The 20,195-nt window shown below is 40.6% G+C and overlaps 1 protein-coding gene across 5 annotated transcripts in view; it reads left to right on the top strand.

The window, feature by feature from the left end:
• The first annotated feature begins 41 nt into the window (after positions 1 to 41).
• Positions 42 to 20,195, top strand: part of LOC142665207 (protein-L-isoaspartate(D-aspartate) O-methyltransferase-like) — a 65,544-nt gene continuing 45,390 nt past the window's right edge. Inside the window, exon 1 of one of the 5 annotated variants that reach the window (XM_075844812.1) lies at positions 42 to 146. In XM_075844812.1, the coding sequence (XP_075700927.1) occupies positions 133 to 146 (14 nt within the window). In that variant the 5' untranslated portion in view covers positions 42 to 132. The other 4 variants (XM_075844808.1, XM_075844811.1, XM_075844809.1 and 1 more) reach the window with 4 other exon arrangements.

The following is a 20,195-nucleotide window of genomic DNA, read 5'->3' as shown; positions in this document are numbered from 1 at the left end:
TTTGGCCATAAACCAACGGCGTTTTCCTTCGTAAAAAAGAGGGGGCGGGATAATTCGTGTGGAAGGGGCGTGTCCTGTGAGTTTGTTATAGCAACTGCGCTGTGCGTTTACATACGGTCGCTGTGAAGGCTAATGTGGGTGTGGAGGTGAGTATAGTGCTGGCAGCGCGACGGCGGCGGGGGCTCAGGCCCGACTGTGGTAGTGCGAATGCGCAGGAGTAATGGATGCTGCAATATCTTTATATTAGGGACTCTGCGAGCACGCGGCTGACTGGCTGCTAAAATCAAATTGCGGCAGTGGACTGCAAACTGCTTATTTACAGACGTAAAATTACAACTCCCGGCGTGCTCGGACAGTCCGCTATAGGCTACTGACAGGGCACCACGGGACTTGAAGTTCTAAAACTGCTTTACATGAACTGCTGTAAACAGCGCGCGTGCGTGTATTATAGCTTCATGTCATATAAATGTATGCATACAATGTAGCTGCATGTAGATAATATAGATGTGTGTGTGTATAAGTATAATATAGCTGCGTGTAATGTATGTATAGGATATAGCTGCGTGTAATGTATGTATATGATATAGCGGCGTGTAATGTATGTATAGGATATAGCGGCGTGTAATGTATGTATATGATATAGCGGCGTGTAATGTATGTATATGATATAGCGGCGTGTAATGTATGTATATGATATAGCTGCGTGTAATGTATGTATAGGATATAGCTGCGTGTAATGTATGTATAGGATATAGCGCCGTGTAATGTATGTATAGGATATAGCTGCGTGTAATGTATGTATAGGATATAGCTGCGTGTAATGTATGTATAGGATATAGCGGCGTGTAATGTATGTATATGATATAGCGGCGTGTAATGTATGTATAGGATATAGCTGCGTGTAATGTATGTATATGATATAGCGGCGTGTAATGTATGTATAGGATATAGCTGCGTGTAATGTATGTATAGGATATAGCGGCGTGTAATGTATGTATATGATATAGCGGCGTGTAATGTATGTATATAATATAGCTGCGTGTGATATAGATGTATAGGATATAGCTGCGTGTAATGTATGTATATAATATAGCTGCGTGTGATATAGATGTATAGGATATAGCTGCGTGTAATGTATGTATAGGATATAGCGGCGTGTATATGTATATGATATAGCTGCGTGTAATGTATGTATATGATATAGCGGCGTGTAATGTATGTATAGGATATAGCGGCGTGTAATGTATGTATATGATATAGCTGCGTGTAATGTATGTATATAATATAGCTGCGTGTGATATAGATGTATAGGATATAGCTGCGTGTAATGTATGTATATGATATAGCTGCGTGTAATGTATGTATATGATATAGCTGCGTGTAATGTATGTATAGGATATAGCGGCGTGTAATGTATGTATATGATATAGCGGCGTGTAATGTATGTATATGATATAGCGGCGTGTAATGTATGTATATGATATAGCGGCGTGTAATGTATGTATAGGATATAGCTGCGTGTAATGTATGTATAGGATATAGCTGCGTGTAATGTATGTATATGATATAGCGGCGTGTAATGTATGTATAGGATATAGCTGCGTGTAATGTATGTATATGATATAGCTGCGTGTAATGTATGTATAGGATATAGCTGCGTGTAATGTATGTATGATATAGCTGCGTGTAATGTATGTATATAATATAGCTGCGTGTGATATAGATGTATAGGATATAGCTGCGTGTAATGTATGTATATGATATAGCTGCGTGTAATGTATGTATAGGATATAGCTGCGTGTAATGTATGTATGATATAGCTGCGTGTAATGTATGTATATAATATAGCTGCGTGTGATATAGATGTATATGATATAGCTGCGTGTAATGTATGTATAGGATATAGCTGCGTGTAATGTATGTATAGGATATAGCTGCGTGTAATGTATGTATAGGATATAGCTGCGTGTAATGTATGTATAGGATATAGCGGCGTGTAATGTATGTATATGATATAGCGGCGTGTAATGTATGTATATGATATAGCGGCGTGTAATGTATGTATATGATATAGCGGCGTGTAATGTATGTATATGATATAGCGGCGTGTAATGTATGTATATGATATAGCTGCGTGTAATGTATGTATATGATATAGCTGCGTGTAATGTATGTATATGATATAGCGGCGTGTAATGTATGTATAGGATATAGCTGCGTGTAATGTATGTATATGATATAGCGGCGTGTAATGTATGTATATGATATAGCTGCGTGTAATGTATGTATAGGATATAGCTGCGTGTAATGTATGTATAGGATATAGCGGCGTGTAATGTATGTATATGATATAGCGGCGTGTAATGTATGTATATGATATAGCGCCGTGTAATGTGTGTATAGGATATAGCTGCGTGTAATGTATGTATATGATATAGCGGCGTGTAATGTATGTATAGGATATAGCTGCGTGTAATGTATGTATAGGATATAGCTGCGTGTAATGTATGTATATGATATAGCTGCGTGTAATGTATGTATATGATATAGCGGCGTGTAATGTATGTATAGGATATAGCTGCGTGTAATGTATGTATATGATATAGCGGCGTGTAATGTATGTATAGGATATAGCGGCGTGTAATGTATGTATAGGATATAGCTGCGTGTAATGTATGTATATGATATAGCGGCGTGTAATGTATGTATATGATATAGCGGCGTGTAATGTATGTATAGGATATAGCTGCGTGTAATGTATGTATATGATATAGCGCCGTGTAATGTATGTATATGATATAGCTGCGTGTAATGTATGTATAGGATATAGCTGCGTGTAATGTATGTATATGATATAGCTGCGTGTAATGTATGTATATGATATAGCTGCGTGTAATGTATGTATATGATATAGCGGCGTGTAATGTATGTATAGGATATAGCTGCGTGTAATGTATGTATATGATATAGCGGCGTGTAATGTATGTATAGGATATAGCGGCGTGTAATGTATGTATAGGATATAGCGGCGTGTAATGTATGTATAGGATATAGCGGCGTGTAATGTATGTATAGGATATAGCTGCGTGTAATGTATGTATATGATATAGCGGCGTGTAATGTATGTATATGATATAGCGGCGTGTAATGTATGTATATGATATAGCTGCGTGTAATGTATGTATAGGATATAGCTGCGTGTAATGTATGTATAGGATATAGCTGCGTGTAATGTATGTATAGGATATAGCTGCGTGTAATGTATGTATAGGATATAGCTGCGTGTAATGTATGTATATGATATAGCTGCGTGTAATGTATGTATATGATATAGCTGCGTGTAATGTATGTATATGATATAGCGGCGTGTAATGTATGTATATGATATAGCGGCGTGTAATGTATGTATATGATATAGCTGCGTGTAATGTATGTATATGATATAGCTGCGTGTAATGTATGTATAGGATATAGCTGCGTGTAATGTATGTATAGGATATAGCGGCGTGTAATGTATGTATAGGATATAGCGGCGTGTAATGTATGTATATAATATAGCTGCGTGTGATATAGATGTATAGGATATAGCTGCGTGTAATGTATGTATGATATAGCTGCGTGTAATGTATGTATATAATATAGCTGCGTGTGATATAGATGTATAGGATATAGCTGCGTGTAATGTATGTATATGATATAGCGGCGTGTAATGTATGTATATGATATAGCTGCGTGTAATGTATGTATAGGATATAGCTGCGTGTAATGTATGTATAGGATATAGCTGCGTGTAATGTATGTATAGGATATAGCTGCGTGTAATGTATGTATATGATATAGCTGCGTGTAATGTATGTATATGATATAGCGCCGTGTAATGTATGTATAGGATATAGCTGCGTGTAATGTATGTATATGATATAGCTGCGTGTAATGTATGTATAGGATATAGCGGCGTGTAATGTATGTATATGATATAGCGGCGTGTAATGTATGTATAGGATATAGCGGCGTGTAATGTATGTATAGGATATAGCTGCGTGTAATGTATGTATATGATATAGCTGCGTGTAATGTATGTATATGATATAGCGGCGTGTAATGTATGTATAGGATATAGCGGCGTGTAATGTATGTATAGGATATAGCTGCGTGTAATGTATGTATAGGATATAGCTGCGTGTAATGTATGTATAGGATATAGCTGCGTGTAATGTATGTATGATATAGCGGCGTGTAATGTATGTATAGGATATAGCGGCGTGTAATGTATGTATATAATATAGCTGCGTGTGATATAGATGTATAGGATATAGCTGCGTGTAATGTATGTATATGATATAGCTGCGTGTAATGTATGTATAGGATATAGCTGCGTGTAATGTATGTATAGGATATAGCGGCGTGTAATGTATGTATAGGATATAGCGGCGTGTAATGTATGTATATAATATAGCTGCGTGTGATATAGATGTATAGGATATAGCTGCGTGTAATGTATGTATGATATAGCTGCGTGTAATGTATGTATATAATATAGCTGCGTGTGATATAGATGTATAGGATATAGCTGCGTGTAATGTATGTATATGATATAGCGGCGTGTAATGTATGTATATGATATAGCGGCGTGTAATGTATGTATAGGATATAGCTGCGTGTAATGTATGTATATGATATAGCGGCGTGTAATGTATGTATAGGATATAGCGGCGTGTAATGTATGTATATGATATAGCTGCGTGTAATGTATGTATAAGATATAGCGGCGTGTAATGTATGTATATGATATAGCTGCGTGTAATGTATGTATAGGATATAGCTGCGTGTAATGTATGTATAGGATATAGCTGCGTGTAATGTATGTATAGGATATAGCTGCGTGTAATGTATGTATATGATATAGCGGCGTGTAATGTATGTATATGATATAGCGCCGTGTAATGTATGTATAGGATATAGCTGCGTGTAATGTATGTATATGATATAGCGGCGTGTAATGTATGTATATGATATAGCGGCGTGTAATGTATGTATAGGATATAGCGGCGTGTAATGTATGTATAGGATATAGCTGCGTGTAATGTATGTATAGGATATAGCTGCGTGTAATGTATGTATATGATATAGCTGCGTGTAATGTATGTATATGATATAGCGGCGTGTAATGTATGTATATGATATAGCTGCGTGTAATGTATGTATATGATATAGCTGCGTGTAATGTATGTATATGATATAGCTGCGTGTAATGTATGTATATGATATAGCTGCGTGTAATGTATGTATATGATATAGCTGCGTGTAATGTATGTATATGATATAGCAGCGTGTAATGTATGTATATGATATAGCTGCGTGTAATGTATGTATAGGATATAGCTGCGTGTAATGTATGTATAGGATATAGCTGCGTGTAATGTATGTATAGGATATAGCGGCGTGTAATGTATGTATAGGATATAGCGGCGTGTAATGTATGTATAGGATATAGCGGCGTGTAATGTATGTATAGGATATAGCTGCGTGTAATGTATGTATAGGATATAGCGGCGTGTAATGTATGTATAGGATATAGCGGCGTGTAATGTATGTATATGATATAGCTGCGTGTAATGTATGTATAGGATATAGCGGCGTGTAATGTATGTATAAGATATAGCGGCGTGTAATGTATGTATATGATATAGCGGCGTGTAATGTATGTATATGATATAGCGGCGTGTAATGTATGTATATGATATAGCGGCGTGTAATGTATGTATAGGATATAGCGGCGTGTAATGTATGTATATGATATAGCGGCGTGTAATGTATGTATAGGATATAGCGGCGTGTAATGTATGTATAGGATATAGCGGCGTGTAATGTATGTATAGGATATAGCGGCGTGTAATGTATGTATAGGATATAGCGGCGTGTAATGTATGTATAGGATATAGCGGCGTGTAATGTATGTATAGGATATAGCGGCGTGTAATGTATGTATAGGATATAGCGGCGTGTAATGTATGTATATGATATAGCGGCGTGTAATGTATGTATAGGATATAGCTGCGTGTAATGTATGTATAGGATATAGCGGCGTGTAATGTATGTATATGATATAGCGGCGTGTAATGTATGTATATGATATAGCTGCGTGTAATGTATGTATAGGATATAGCGGCGTGTAATGTATGTATAGGATATAGCTGCGTGTAATGTATGTATAGGATATAGCTGCGTGTAATGTATGTATAGGATATAGCTGCGTGTAATGTATGTATAGGATATAGCGGCGTGTAATGTATGTATAGGATATAGCTGCGTGTAATGTATGTATAGGATATAGCTGCGTGTAATGTATGTATAGGATATAGCTGCGTGTAATGTATGTATATGATATAGCGGCGTGTAATGTATGTATATGATATAGCGGCGTGTAATGTATGTATAGGATATAGCGGCGTGTAATGTATGTATAGGATATAGCGGCGTGTAATGTATGTATAGGATATAGCGGCGTGTAATGTATGTATAGGATATAGCGGCGTGTAATGTATGTATAGGATATAGCGGCGTGTAATGTATGTATAGGATATAGCTGCGTGTAATGTATGTATAGGATATAGCTGCGTGTAATGTATGTATAGGATATAGCTGCGTGTAATGTATGTATAGGATATAGCGGCGTGTATATGTATAGGATATAGCGGCGTGTAATGTATGTATATGATATAGCGGCGTGTAATGTATGTATATGATATAGCTGCGTGTAATGTATGTATATGATATAGCTGCGTGTAATGTATGTATATGATATAGCTGCGTGTAATGTATGTATATGATATAGCGGCGTGTAATGTATGTATATGATATAGCGGCGTGTAATGTATGTATATGATATAGCTGCGTGTAATGTATGTATAGGATATAGCTGCGTGTAATGTATGTATATGATATAGCGGCGTGTAATGTATGTATAGGATATAGCTGCGTGTAATGTATGTATATGATATAGCGGCGTGTAATGTATGTATAGGATATAGCGGCGTGTAATGTATGTATAAGATATAGCGGCGTGTAATGTATGTATAGGATATAGCTGCGTGTAATGTATGTATATGATATAGCTGCGTGTAATGTATGTATATGATATAGCTGCGTGTAATGTATGTATATGATATAGCGGCGTGTAATGTATGTATAGGATATAGCTGCGTGTAATGTATGTATGATATAGCTGCGTGTAATGTATGTATATAATATAGCTGCGTGTGATATAGATGTATAGGATATAGCTGCGTGTAATGTATGTATAGGATATAGCTGCGTGTAATGTATGTATATGATATAGCTGCGTGTAATGTATGTATATGATATAGCTGCGTGTAATGTATGTATATGATATAGCTGCGTGTAATGTATGTATGTAATATAGCTGCGTGTAGTATGTATGTAATAATATAGCTGCGTGTAGTATGTATGTAATAATATAGCTGCGTGTAATATAGATGTGTAATATAGATGTATATAATATAGCTGCGTGTAATATAGATGTGTATAATTTAGCTGCGTGTAATATAGATGTATATAATATAGATGTGTAATATAGCTGCGTGTAATATAGATGTATATAATATAGCTGCGTGTAATATAGATGTATATAATATAGCTGCGTGTAATATAGATGTATATAATATAGCTTCGTGTAATATAGATGTATATAATATAGCTGCGTGTAATATAGATGTGTATAATTTAGCTGCGTGTAATATAGATGTATATAATATAGATGTGTAATATAGCTGCGTATAATATAGATGTATATAATATAGCTGCGTGTAATATAGATGTATATAATATAGCTGCGTGTAATATAGATGTATATAATATAGCTGCGTGTAATATAGATGTATATAATATAGCTGCGTGTAATATAGATGTATATAATATAGCTGCGTGTAATATAGATGTATATAATATAGCTGCGTGTAATATAGATGTATATAATATAGCTGCGTGTAATATAGATGTATATAATATAGCTGCGTGTAATATAGATGTATATAATATAGCTGCGTGTAATATAGATGTATATAATATAGATGTGTGTAATATAGATGTGTATAATATAGATGATGTGTATAATATAGCTGCGTGTAATATAGATGTATATAATATAGATCTATATTACATGCAGCTATATTATATACATTACATGCAGCTATATTATATACATGTATGTATATAATATATAGGAAGCCTAGTCTGGTCCATCAATCGTGTACATCAGTTATGAACACAGAATTGATAAAGGCTAGCTACATTTCTGAAGTGATTTTTTTTTTATATATATATATATATATATATATACCATGTCACCGTTTTATCTCATTAGAAATGTTTAACCCTTTAGTGACCAGACTATTAGGCCTTCATGAACAAGCTATTTTTGACTTTTTTTCCATCGTCTCATTCGAAGAGCCATAACTTTTTTTTTTTTTTTTTTCTGCCGATGCAGTTGTATGAGTGCTCTTTTTGCGGGACGACTTGTAGCTCTTATTGGTACTATTTTGGAGTAAATGTGACTTTTTATCCCATTTTTTTTTTCAAGGCAGGATTCACAGAAAACAGCAATTCTTGCATTATTATTTATTTATTTTTTCCATATATAACTGAGCGGATTAAATAATGTAATATCTTTATAGTTTGCGTCGTAATGGATGCGGCAATACCAAATATGGGGAAAAAGTGGGTTTTTCATTTTGACCATTTTTTTTTCACGTATTTTTTGTATTCACTTAACTGGTTGCCGACACAGGACGAGTATGCTCGTCCTGAGCGGCGAGCACTTTGCGCATTAGGACGAGCATACTCGTCCTGTGTGACAGCGTCCCTGCGCGCGACTGTGCGCGCGATCGAGAGCGGGGCAACGGCTGTAATACACAGCCACGGCCCCGCTCTGACAGCGGAGAAGAGAGAAACATCTTCTCTCCGCTGTTAACCGTTTGAACGCCGCGATGACAGCTGATCGCGGCGTTCAAGGAAAGGGGACTGCACATTGATCGCGTCACAGAAAATAACTGACACGCGATCAAAGCCCATAACTCATATGGCCAGACAGCCCAGGGTCCAGTGAAGGACCCCAGGGCTGTCTGAACATATTTCCTGTTGTTAGGGCATACTGAGGTATGCCCTAACAACTGCCTGTGTACGATCAGTAACAGGCTAATGTACTGGCATATAGATCTATGCCAGTACATTACAGTTACAAAATAAAAATCAAAATGATGAATCCCTTTATGGGATTAAAAAAAAAGTTAAATGAATGTAAAAAAAAAATAATGGTAAATAAATAAAAAGTAAATAAAATACACAAATACAATTTTTTTATAATAAATCAACTTTTTTAAATATAAGTCCTAAAACATGAAATAAAATAGACATATTTGGTATCGCCACGACCGTAACAACCTGTACAATAAATGTATGACCTTATTTATGATGATCGGTGTATGGTGTAAAAAAATAAATATTAAAACTGCTGCACAACTGCTTTTTTTTCTGCATTTTAATCTAATTAAAAATTTATAGAAATTAAACGATAATGTATTTGTACCAAAAAATGGTACCTACATAAAGTACAACTCGTCCCGCAAAAAACAAAGTCTCATACAGCTACGTCGTACAAAAAATAAAAGCGTTATGAGCGTCGGGATGCAAAGAGGGAAATGTAAAAAAAATTGCTCTGTCCTCCAGGCTAAAATTGGCCGTGTCCTTAAGGGGTTAAGTGTAATTTCTACTTACCGTAAATTCTCTTTCGTTTAGTCCTAGCAGCAGCACCCATGGGGATATTCTATCATCCTCGAATATAGGACCGGTGGTATCAATTTATTAGAATTAATTGGTTACCCTATAAGAGCTAGCCTCACAGCTGGTCACATCGTGTATTTATAACAGTGAGGGTATGTTCACACGAGGGCGTCTGTTCCGGCTGAAATTACGGGGATGTTTCAGCCTGAAAACATCCCCGTAATTTCAGCCGTACCGGCATGTGCAGGCGCTTGAACGCTGCGTCCATTACGGGTGTAATTAGCGCTGCTATTCATTGGAGTCAATGAATAACGGCTCCAAATACGGCCAAAGAAGTGACAGGTCACTTCTTTGACGCGGGCGTCTATTTACGCGCCGTCATTTGACAGCGGTGCGTAAATATACGCCTCGTGTGAACAGACAAACGTCTGCCCATTGCTTTCAATGGGCAGATGTTTGTCAGCGCTATTGAGGCACTATTTTCAGACGTAATTCGGGGTAAAAACGCCCGAATTACGTCCGTAAATAGGCCGTGTGAACATACCCTTAAAGAAAAAAAAAACACCGACTCAAGGTCTATTGAAAACATTTTATTGGGGGGGGGGGAAGCAATGCTGCTGCTAGGACTAAAGGAAAGAGAATTTACGGTAAGTAGAAATTACACTTTCCTTGACGTCCTCAGCAGCAGCACCCATGGGGATCTAGCATGTAACCCTTTTTGGGTGGGTTTTCTTGAATTGCGGACAAAATGACCGTTCGACCAAAAGCCGTTTCTCCATATTTTCTGATGTCTAGCTTATAATGTTCTACAAATGTATGTGGAGAGGTCCATGAGGCTGTTCTGCAAATCTGATTGATTGGAATGCCGCTTCTTTCTGCCCATGACGTGGATATGGCTCTAGTAGAGTGGAGTCTGTAAACCAGCCTGCGTGTAGCAGATAGTAATCACCTCCATTATCCATCTGGACAGGGATGACTTAGATGATTTTTGGTCGTGAAATTATAGAAAAAGATGGTCGGATTTTCTAAACTCTTCGATGAATATATGTTTTTAAGGCTCTACCGGCATCCAATGAGTGCAGTTTCCATTCTTCTGATGATGGTTCTGGACAGAACACGGGTAACTCAATCTGTTGGTTAAAGTTGTGAAATAAGGTAATGTCCTCATCGGGACACGGTCCTGCAATAAGGTTCAGCCGATCCAAGAGCCTGTATGTCACTGACCCTCTTGGCTGTTATAGCTACTAGAAAACAGACTTTTAGCGATCGATATTTCAATGTCACCGACTCCAAGGGCTCAAACGGGGGTTCACAGAGGAGATTGAGCACCACACATAAATTCCACTTAGGGACTGGATCAGTTACAGTTGGTCTGATCTTCGGGACTGCCTTTACAAATCTCTGAATGATGGGTTCAGATAGTTTCTTGCCTAAGAAGGCTGATAGTGCAGATATTTGTACCTTAATTGTGCCTGGCTTGAGCCCCCTGTCAAAACCCTCCTGTAGGAAATCCAATATGTTCTGGATGGATGGGGAGGAGGATCAAAGTTGGTGGTCTTTGCACCATCTCAGAAATGCCAACCTAATCCTGTCATAGGTCTTGTTGGTCGCAACCCCTCTAGATTGTAAGAGGGTGTTGATGACTGTCTCTGACAGTCCTGAGTTGGCTAAAAGGGAGCGATCAACCTCCATGCTGTCAACTGGAGGCGGTCTAGATGGGGACAATAGCGATTGCCTTGTGTCACAAGGGATGGAATCTGGGGCAGAACCCAGAAGACTCCTTTGCTCATTGACATGAGTAGGGAGAACCACGCTCTTTTTGGCCAGGAAGGGCAGATGGTAATTGTCGAGACTTGTTCCCGTTTTTGATCTTATGTAAGACCTTTGGGATCATCGGGATAGGCGGGAATATGACCCACGGATTGTCTGCTCTTAACAGGGAGCAAAATAGGTCCACTTTCGCATTCTGTCGTGTGGCCATCAGGTCCACTTGTGGCTGACCCCAGGATTCCACTATCTGATAGACTTGTTGGTTTAGAGACCATTCTCCTGGTAGCGGAAGGTCGCCGGCTCAGCCTGTCTGCTCTACTTCTTTCGTACTGTGGTAGTTCCCATCCCCAGATCATTTTTACAAAGTCTTCAAAGAATTGTTAACAATTTTATATGGATGCGGAAAAAACCAAGGGTTCGGATGCACAAATTATTTCGACATTGGGGGCATGGGTGTGCTGGACATTCAAAAATATTTGGGCTACTGTATTGGACCAATTGAGGTCTTGGAGCATTTCCTTAAACTCGAAAGGATGGACTCAAATTGAGCAGACCATGGATAACTGCCCATTGTTGTCCCTATTTAGTAAAGTTCCGCAAAATTTCATTACACATTCATCTACATTGTTCCTTAATGTGGAAGCCTCTCTACAGATCTGGAAAATTTATGTCTCCCAACTTCCTACATCCGCCCTAATTCCGTTGAGGAAGTTGCCCTAACAATATTTGCTCTCTGAATTGCCAGATATGCCTCTGGAACAGTTGGATATCCAGGGGGGGGGCGGATTTCTCACATCCGTATGCTATTTAATGATCATTCCTTAAAGTAATTCTCAGAGCTAGCTAGTCAATACTCTATCCCCAATAATGACTTTTATAAGTATCTATTCGCCACTGTCACGTTGGGTGCATGGACCCACTGGGCCTTACCGCCTTGATGGTATGGCAGCTGGCCAACAGGACGCCGGTCAGTCTATAGTTCGTATAGTGTACCTGTGGCAGCTCGGACAGCAACAATGACAGGCTTGGCTGGGACTTAGGCAGCAGGCAGACGTCCGGCGTGGTGTAGAAGGACAGGCGTGGAATACAGCACATCATGACTTCAGCACGGCACTTGACCAGGTAGCACGGGGTACAGGAACGGGGAACACTGGGAACTGGAAAACACTAGGAGACCATTTGCATAGACCAACTTGGGGTACGACAACCATAACGCTCAGGCAAGGATCAAGAGGGCAGAGCCCCTTTTATAGTCAAGCAGCATTATGGGCTAATTTCAGATATTCTGCAACTGTGCGCGCACTGGCCCTTTAAAGAGGCTCTGTCACCAGATTTTGCAACCCCTATCTGCTATTGCAGCAGATAGGCGCTGCAATGTAGATTACAGTAACGTTTTTATTTAAAAAAAACTCATTTTTGGCCAAGTTATGGCCATTTTTGTATTTATGCAAATGAGGCTTGCAAAAGTACAACTGGGCGTGTTGAAAAGTAAAAGTCCAAGTGGGCGTGTATTATGTGCGTACATCGGGGCGTGTTTACTACTTTTACTAGCTGGGCGCTCTGACGAGAAGTATCATCCACTTCTCTTCAGAACGCCCAGCTTCTGGCAGTGCAGACACAGCCGTGTTCTCGAAAGATCACGCTGTGACGTCACTTCCCCAGGTCCTGCATCGTGTCAGACGAGCGAGGACACATCGGCACCAGAGGCTACAGATGATTCTGCAGCAGCATCGGCGTTTGCAGGTAAATCGATGTAGCTACTTACCTGCAAACGCTGATGCTGCTGCAGAATCAACTGTATCCTCTGGTGCCGATGTGGCCGACACGATGCAGGACCTGGGGCAGGAAGTGAGTGACGTCACAGATCTGCACTGCCAGAAGCTGGGCGTTCTGAAGAGAAGTGGATGATACTTCTCATCAGAACGTCCAGCTAGTAAAAGTAGTAAACACGCCCCGATGTACGCACATAATACACGCCCAGTTGTACTTTTACTTTTCAACACGCCCACTTGGACTTTTGCAAGCCTCATTTGCATAAATACTAAAATGGCCATAACTTGGCCAAAAATGCTCGTTTTTTAAAAATAAAAACGTTACTGTAATCTACATTGCAGCGCCGATCTGCTGCAATAGCAGATGGGGGTTGCAAAATCTGGTGACAGAGCCTCTTTAAGGCCGTGGGCGCGTGCGTACCCTGCAGGAGACAGTGTCTGGACCAGGAAGTGAGTGCCGGCGCTTCTCAGGAGGGAGCTGCCACCGGCAACTCACTCGTCCATGGCCGCGGCCGTCCGAGGGTAAGTCAGGATGACGGTCTGCGGCCATAAACGTTACAGCCACCTACTTGCCTCCATAGATACTGTAACGCCCATGTTCCCACTTGTGACATAAAAGGCATTTTGGGTTTCTGTAATGACCTGAGCTCCTGGATCTCAGCAAGCCTCCTTATTTGTCAACTTGGGAAAAAGAAGTTCAAGCTGTATTCTCTCTGGAGGATTGGGGACATGCTTTTTCTTGGACTAGAAAGGTCTCTAAAGGTGCTCAAAATTGGGAAGCTTCTCAAAAATTGAGATGGTATCTAACCCCTTTGCAAATTGCAAAATCTAGCCCGTTTATACTAGGAGGGGTGTAAGAGTTCATATATGCTGATGAGGTGGTATTGAACAGGGGTACATTCCTTCTGGAGTGAAATATTTAGCCTCATTTCTATTATTGCTTCATGCATGATTCCTCCGGACCCAGTGATGGCTCTGTTTTTTTTAAAGATGGAGTCGATCCCGGTGTCTTTTCAAGTGGTTGTCAGTTATATAATGATTGCAGCACGTCTACTTCTAGCAAGGTCATGGAAGTGCTCAGCACTAGCGGCTCCAGCAAATAACCTTCATGTTCATGAATTTAGATGTGATCATTATTAGCTAGATCCTGTGTGTCAGACACGTAGGACCATCTTTCACCGGAGCGGTCAGTACTGCTGACCTGACGGAATTGGCTTTGACTGTACAATACCGCTTTTATGTGTACAGGATACATAGAAGCTGTACTTAAAAAGTAAAAAAAAAATAATTTATAAAAATGAATGTAACCCCTTTACGACAGACTGATATATCAGGCGCTAGTTCCCGCACATATATCTGTCCTGTCATTGCGTGGGTACAGCTACTGTACCCACGCGATCAGCGGCAGGAGCACGGCTGTTATACACAGCCTGGCAACTGCCGGAATCGAAGCCCGCTCCTATTCTGGAAGTTTAACCCATTAGATGCCGCTGTCAATAGCGACATCTAATTTGTTTGACAGAGGGAGGGAGCTCCCTCTGTCATCCCCGCAAAGAAATCGCTGGTCGCCGTTGGGTTTCCAAGGCAGCCGAAGGCATAACAAAGGCCCCCAGGTCTGCCTTTAGCAACTGCCTATTGGGCTATGCCAGAGGCATGGCCTAATAGATTGCTTGTCCGTTTTACCCTGACAGGCAATAATGCTTTGGTATAGTGTCACGTTGGGTATGGCAGCGGGCCAACAAGTCAGTCTATAATTCGTATAGTGTACCTGTGGTAGCTCAGACAGTAGCAAGACAGGCTCGGCTGGGACTAGGCAGCAGGCAGGCTCCAGGCGTGGTGTAGCAAAACAGGCGTGGTACACAGCACGACTTCAGCTCACCACGGTACTTGACCAGCATAGCACAGGTTACAGGAAACACTAGGATACCATTTGCATAGACATACTAGGATAACGACAACAACGCTCAGTCATTGCAGGGAGGGGCACAGCCCTTCTTATAGCCCAGGGTGCTCTGGGAGCAATCCGCTCAATCTCCCACCTGTGTGCGCTTTGGTTCCAAGTCTGGACTAAGCTCTTGAGCGCACTTTGGTGGTCACTGTGGAACAGCACGGCCGCGTGTGCAGACATTTCTGGAGAGAAGGGCGTCGACTGGATGGAAGGAGTTTGTGGTCATCGACCGCGGACGTTACACTAAGGGCGGACCTATGCTAGTCTATGGGGCAGTGCAGACTGTCAGTGTTTTTTGCGCAGCGTGAGTCCACTGCGTAAAACTCACGACAGGTCCTATATTTCTGAATTTTTCGCGCATCACGCACCCATTGAAGTCAATGGGTGCGTGAAAATCACGCGCACCACAAGGAAGCACTTCCGTGGGACGCACGTGTTTCGCACAACAGCAGCCAAAAGTATGAATGTAAACAGAGAAGCACCATGTGCTTTTCTGTTTACAAACATCCAAACAGTGTCATAACGATGGCGGCTGCGTGAAAATCACGCAGCCGCGCATCCTATGTGATGACACACGGAGCTATTAAGTGCCTTTTGCGCACGCGAAACGCTGCATTTTTTGCATGCGCAAAAACGCACATGCTCGTGTAAATTTGCCCTAAGTATACCAAAGCATTACATAAGCAATCAGCAGATCGCATGGTGAAGTCCTCGGTGGGACTAAAAAAAAAAATGTAACGCAGTTAAAGTTTATGAAAAAAATATAAAAACACATAGTAAAAATAAAATAAAACCACTTTTTTTTTTTTCTTCCCAAAAAGTGCTTTTATTTAGTAAGCGTCAAAACAAATAACACATACACATATATGGTATCCCCGTAATCGTAACGACTCGAACAATAAACACATTAATTAAACCGCCAGATGAACTGCGTCCAAAACAACGGCAAAATTCTTTCTCCCATTCCCCCCCATAAAAAAATAAGAGTTAATCAATAAGTCCCATGTACCTCAAAATAGTACTAATGAAAACTACACCTTGGCCCGCAAAATCAAGCCCACATACGGCCACATTGACGGAAAAATTAAAAAGTTACGGCTCTTGGAATGCGGCGATGCAAAAACAAGGAATTTTTTTCTAAAAGTGTTTTTAGTGTGCAAATGTAGGAGAACATATAAAACCTTTTATATAATTGGTATCCCCATAATCGTCCCGACCCCTAGAATAAAGCTGTTATTTACACTGCATGGTAAACGGCGTAAATTTATAACGTGAAAATTAATGCTGGAATAGCTGCTTATTTTCAATTCTCTCCTAAAATAAAGTTAATAAAAATTAATCAATATTATATGTATCCAAAAATGCTGCAATTGAAAAATACAACTTGTCCTGCAAAAACCAACCTTGTAGGTCGACCGAATTAGAAAAAAAAAAAGTTATGACTCTTGGAATGCGACCGTGAGAAAACAAGAAAATAATCCTTGGTCATTAACGCGCAAAATGGCCTGGTCATTAACTGGTTGCCGACACAGGACGAGTATGCTCGTCCTGAGCGGCGAGCACTTCGCGCATTAGGACGAGCATACTCGTCCTGTGTGACAGCCGTCCCTGCCGTCTCTGTGTGTGCGATCGAGAGCGGGGCAACGGCTGTAATACACAGCCACGGCCCCGCTCTGACAGCGGAGAGGAGAGAAACATCTTCTCTCCGCTGTTAACCCTTTGAACGCCGCGATGACAGCTGATCGCGGCGTTCAAGGAAAGGGGACTGCACATTGATCGCGTCACAGAAGATAACTGTGACGCGATCAAAGCCCACAACTCGTATGGCCAGACAGCCCAGGGTCCATTGAAGGACCCCAGGGCTGTCTGAACATATTTCCTGTTGTTAGGGCATACCTCAGTATGCTCTAACAACTGCCTGTGTACGATCAGTAACAGGCTAATGTACTGGCATATAGATCTATGCCAGTACATTACAGTTACAAAATAAAAATCAAAATGATGAATCCCTTTATGGGATTAAAAAAAAAAGTTAAATGAATGTAAAAAAAAAAAAATGATAAATAAATAAAAAGTAAATAAAATACACATTTTTTATAATCAACTTTTTAAAATATAAGTCCCAAAACATGAAATAATATAGACATATTTGGTATCGCCACGACCGTAACAGCCTGTACAACAAATGTATACCATTATTTATGATGATCGGTGTATGGTGTAAAAAAAAAATATTAAAACTGCTGCGCAACTGCTTTTTTTCTGCATTTTAATCTAATTAAAAATTTATAGAAATTAAACGATAATGTATTTGTACCAAAAAATGGTACGCACATAAAGTACAACTCGTCCCGCAAAAAACAAAGTCTCATACAGCTACGTCGTACAAAAAATAAAAGCGTTATGAGCGTCGGGATGCAAAGAGGGAAATGTAAAAAAAATTGCTCTGTCCTCAAGGCTAAAATTGGCCGTGTCCTTAAGGGGTTAAGAGGTTAAAGTTGTACATAGCCTTTAACAACCTAAACAAACCCCCTATAAAACTGTCAAAGCTGGGAATAAATGATTGAAAAGGGCAATGAGATAATAAATGTGGCGTCATTTCCTTTAGTAATGGCGCCCTTTTTTTTTTTTTTTGGAGTAGAAAGATTGACACGTAGGACCCGTGATTTGTCAATCACTCAATTTGGCATAAGTTGCTAGGCATGTTCGACACTTACTCTTCCTTACACCACTTCACGGCTGGACTATATTTACACCAATATCTTGCGCCAGAAAATTGCCTTTTTACGATTCCTCATAGACACGCCCAAGGTACACTAAGGCTGGATTCACACGAGCGTGCCATTTTTGCGCACGCAAAAAAGGCGGCGTTTTGCCTGCGCAAAGGGCACTTAGCAGCTCCGTGTGACAGCCCCGTATGATGAGCGGCTGTGTGCTTTTCGCGCTGCCGCCATCATTATGACACTCCATTTGGATGTTTGTAAACAGAAAAGCACGTGGTGCTTTTCGGTTTTCATTCATCCTTTTGACAGCTGTTGCGCGAATCATTCTGTTCGCACGGAAGTGCTTCCGTGTGACATGCGTGGTTTTCACGCACCCATTGACTTCAATGGGTGCGTGATGCGTGAAAAACGCTCAAAGAGCGGACATGTCGTGACTGTTACGCAGTGGATCAACGCTGCGTAAAAATCCCGCACATGTCTGCACGGCCCTATAGACTAATATAGGTCTGTGCAACGCGCGTGAAAATCACACGCGTTGCACGGACGTATATCCCGTTCGTCTGAATAAGCCCTTAAAGAGGCTCTGTCACTAGTTTAGTAATGCCCTATGTCCTAGCTAATCTGATAGGCGCTGTCACACTGATAATGCTAGTGACAATGGTGTCCCAAAAAGTTTTAGTTGAAAAGTTGTGAGCTTTTTCTTCACATATGCAAATGAGGCTATACTAGACAAGTTGGTGTCAACTCGTCTAGCGTTTTTTTTTTGGTTTTTTTTGAGGTGGCGCTACCTCACAGCCTCTGACGCTGTCCTGATAGTTTGTGGAAAAAAATTTATATTCTGACGCCGTCCTATCACCATGAGGCTGGAGCGAATTGGATCACTTCAAATAGCTATATCTCCGGCTGTCGATCACCTAGAACCAATGGCAGATCATCTTTATGGTGGCCACCCGGGGCCCAAGGCTCACAGAAGGCCCATGGCCACCCAAAGTACAGTGCAGTTTTGTTGCGTTTTGTGACGAATCGCGGCAAAAAAAATGACAAAAATGCTTTGTGTATGACCTGCAAAAGGACCTGATGTCTGCAGTTCTTGTTACTGTAGGTCCTAGAACAGCAGCAAGGCTCCAGGGAGAAGACTGGGAGGTGAGCTGCTATGTAAGTATAAGGGGATGGATTTGTTTAGGGGGTCTGGTCTGGGATCTGTAAATTCAGGGAGTCTGGTCTGGGGGGGTCTGTATATTTAGGGAACCCGGTCTGGTGTCTGTAAATCTAGGGGGTCTGGTCTGGGGTATGTATTCGTTTAGGGATCTGTATTTAGGGGGTCCGTGGTCTGTATTTAGGGTGCTTGTTTAGGGGTCTGTATTTAGGGGGTCTGGGGTTTGTATTCGTTTAGGGGGTCAGGTCTAAGGTCTGGTCCGAGGTCTGTATTTAGGGTGCTTGTTCTTGGGGCTATATTTGTTTAGGGGGTCTGGTCTGGGGACTTCAATCGTTTTAGAAGGCCTGGGGTCTGCATGTATTCTAGGATTTGGTCTTGGGTCCGAATTTATTAGTCTGAGTAAAAGTGGTTGTCCGTTTGATAGGTCATCAGTATGAAAAATCAGTCTGTGCCCGGACAACCCCTTTTAATGTATGGGACTGGGCCTTGCTGTCTGAATTTTTGTGTTTCTATAGAGGTTGGAAATGGCTGCAGAAGCGAGGGACAAAGATGTCTCATCAGGTTAAGTCGCCATAACTGTCTGTCAGATGGAGAAGAAAAGAGCGACTCCCATCAGACAAGACATCACTTGTGAGTCACTGGATCTATAGAGGTTCTGTCCCCTCTCCTGACATGTCTGCTGTTATGTAGGAAGTCCTTGTATTTCACATTAACTAACTAGGACTAATAGACAAATGCGTGTTACCGTTCCCATTGTCAGGAGGATCTGTCCATACACAGTGTGTAACTGTCAGCGATGGTTGGAGACTGTCAGTATGTAGGGACACAGCCCTTTGACAAGGGGAATCGTAACAACCATTTGTCAATGCTCACAAAGAAAGTTGGTGTTCACTATAGACATGGCAGAGAGCCTATGGTCTACTTAATCTGCCACTGCCTAGAACAGTGGTTCTGGTGGCATATGAAAGGATCTCCATTCTATCTGTGACACAACCGGAGGGATCACCAGTTGAAAACAGTCTGGAATG

This window comes from Rhinoderma darwinii, chromosome 12 (assembly GCF_050947455.1).
Source record: "Rhinoderma darwinii isolate aRhiDar2 chromosome 12, aRhiDar2.hap1, whole genome shotgun sequence".
In the NCBI taxonomy this organism is placed as follows: domain Eukaryota; kingdom Metazoa; phylum Chordata; class Amphibia; order Anura; family Rhinodermatidae; genus Rhinoderma; species Rhinoderma darwinii.
Note: the sequence above shows the minus strand (reverse complement) of the source record. Positions and strands in the feature narration are given on the sequence as shown.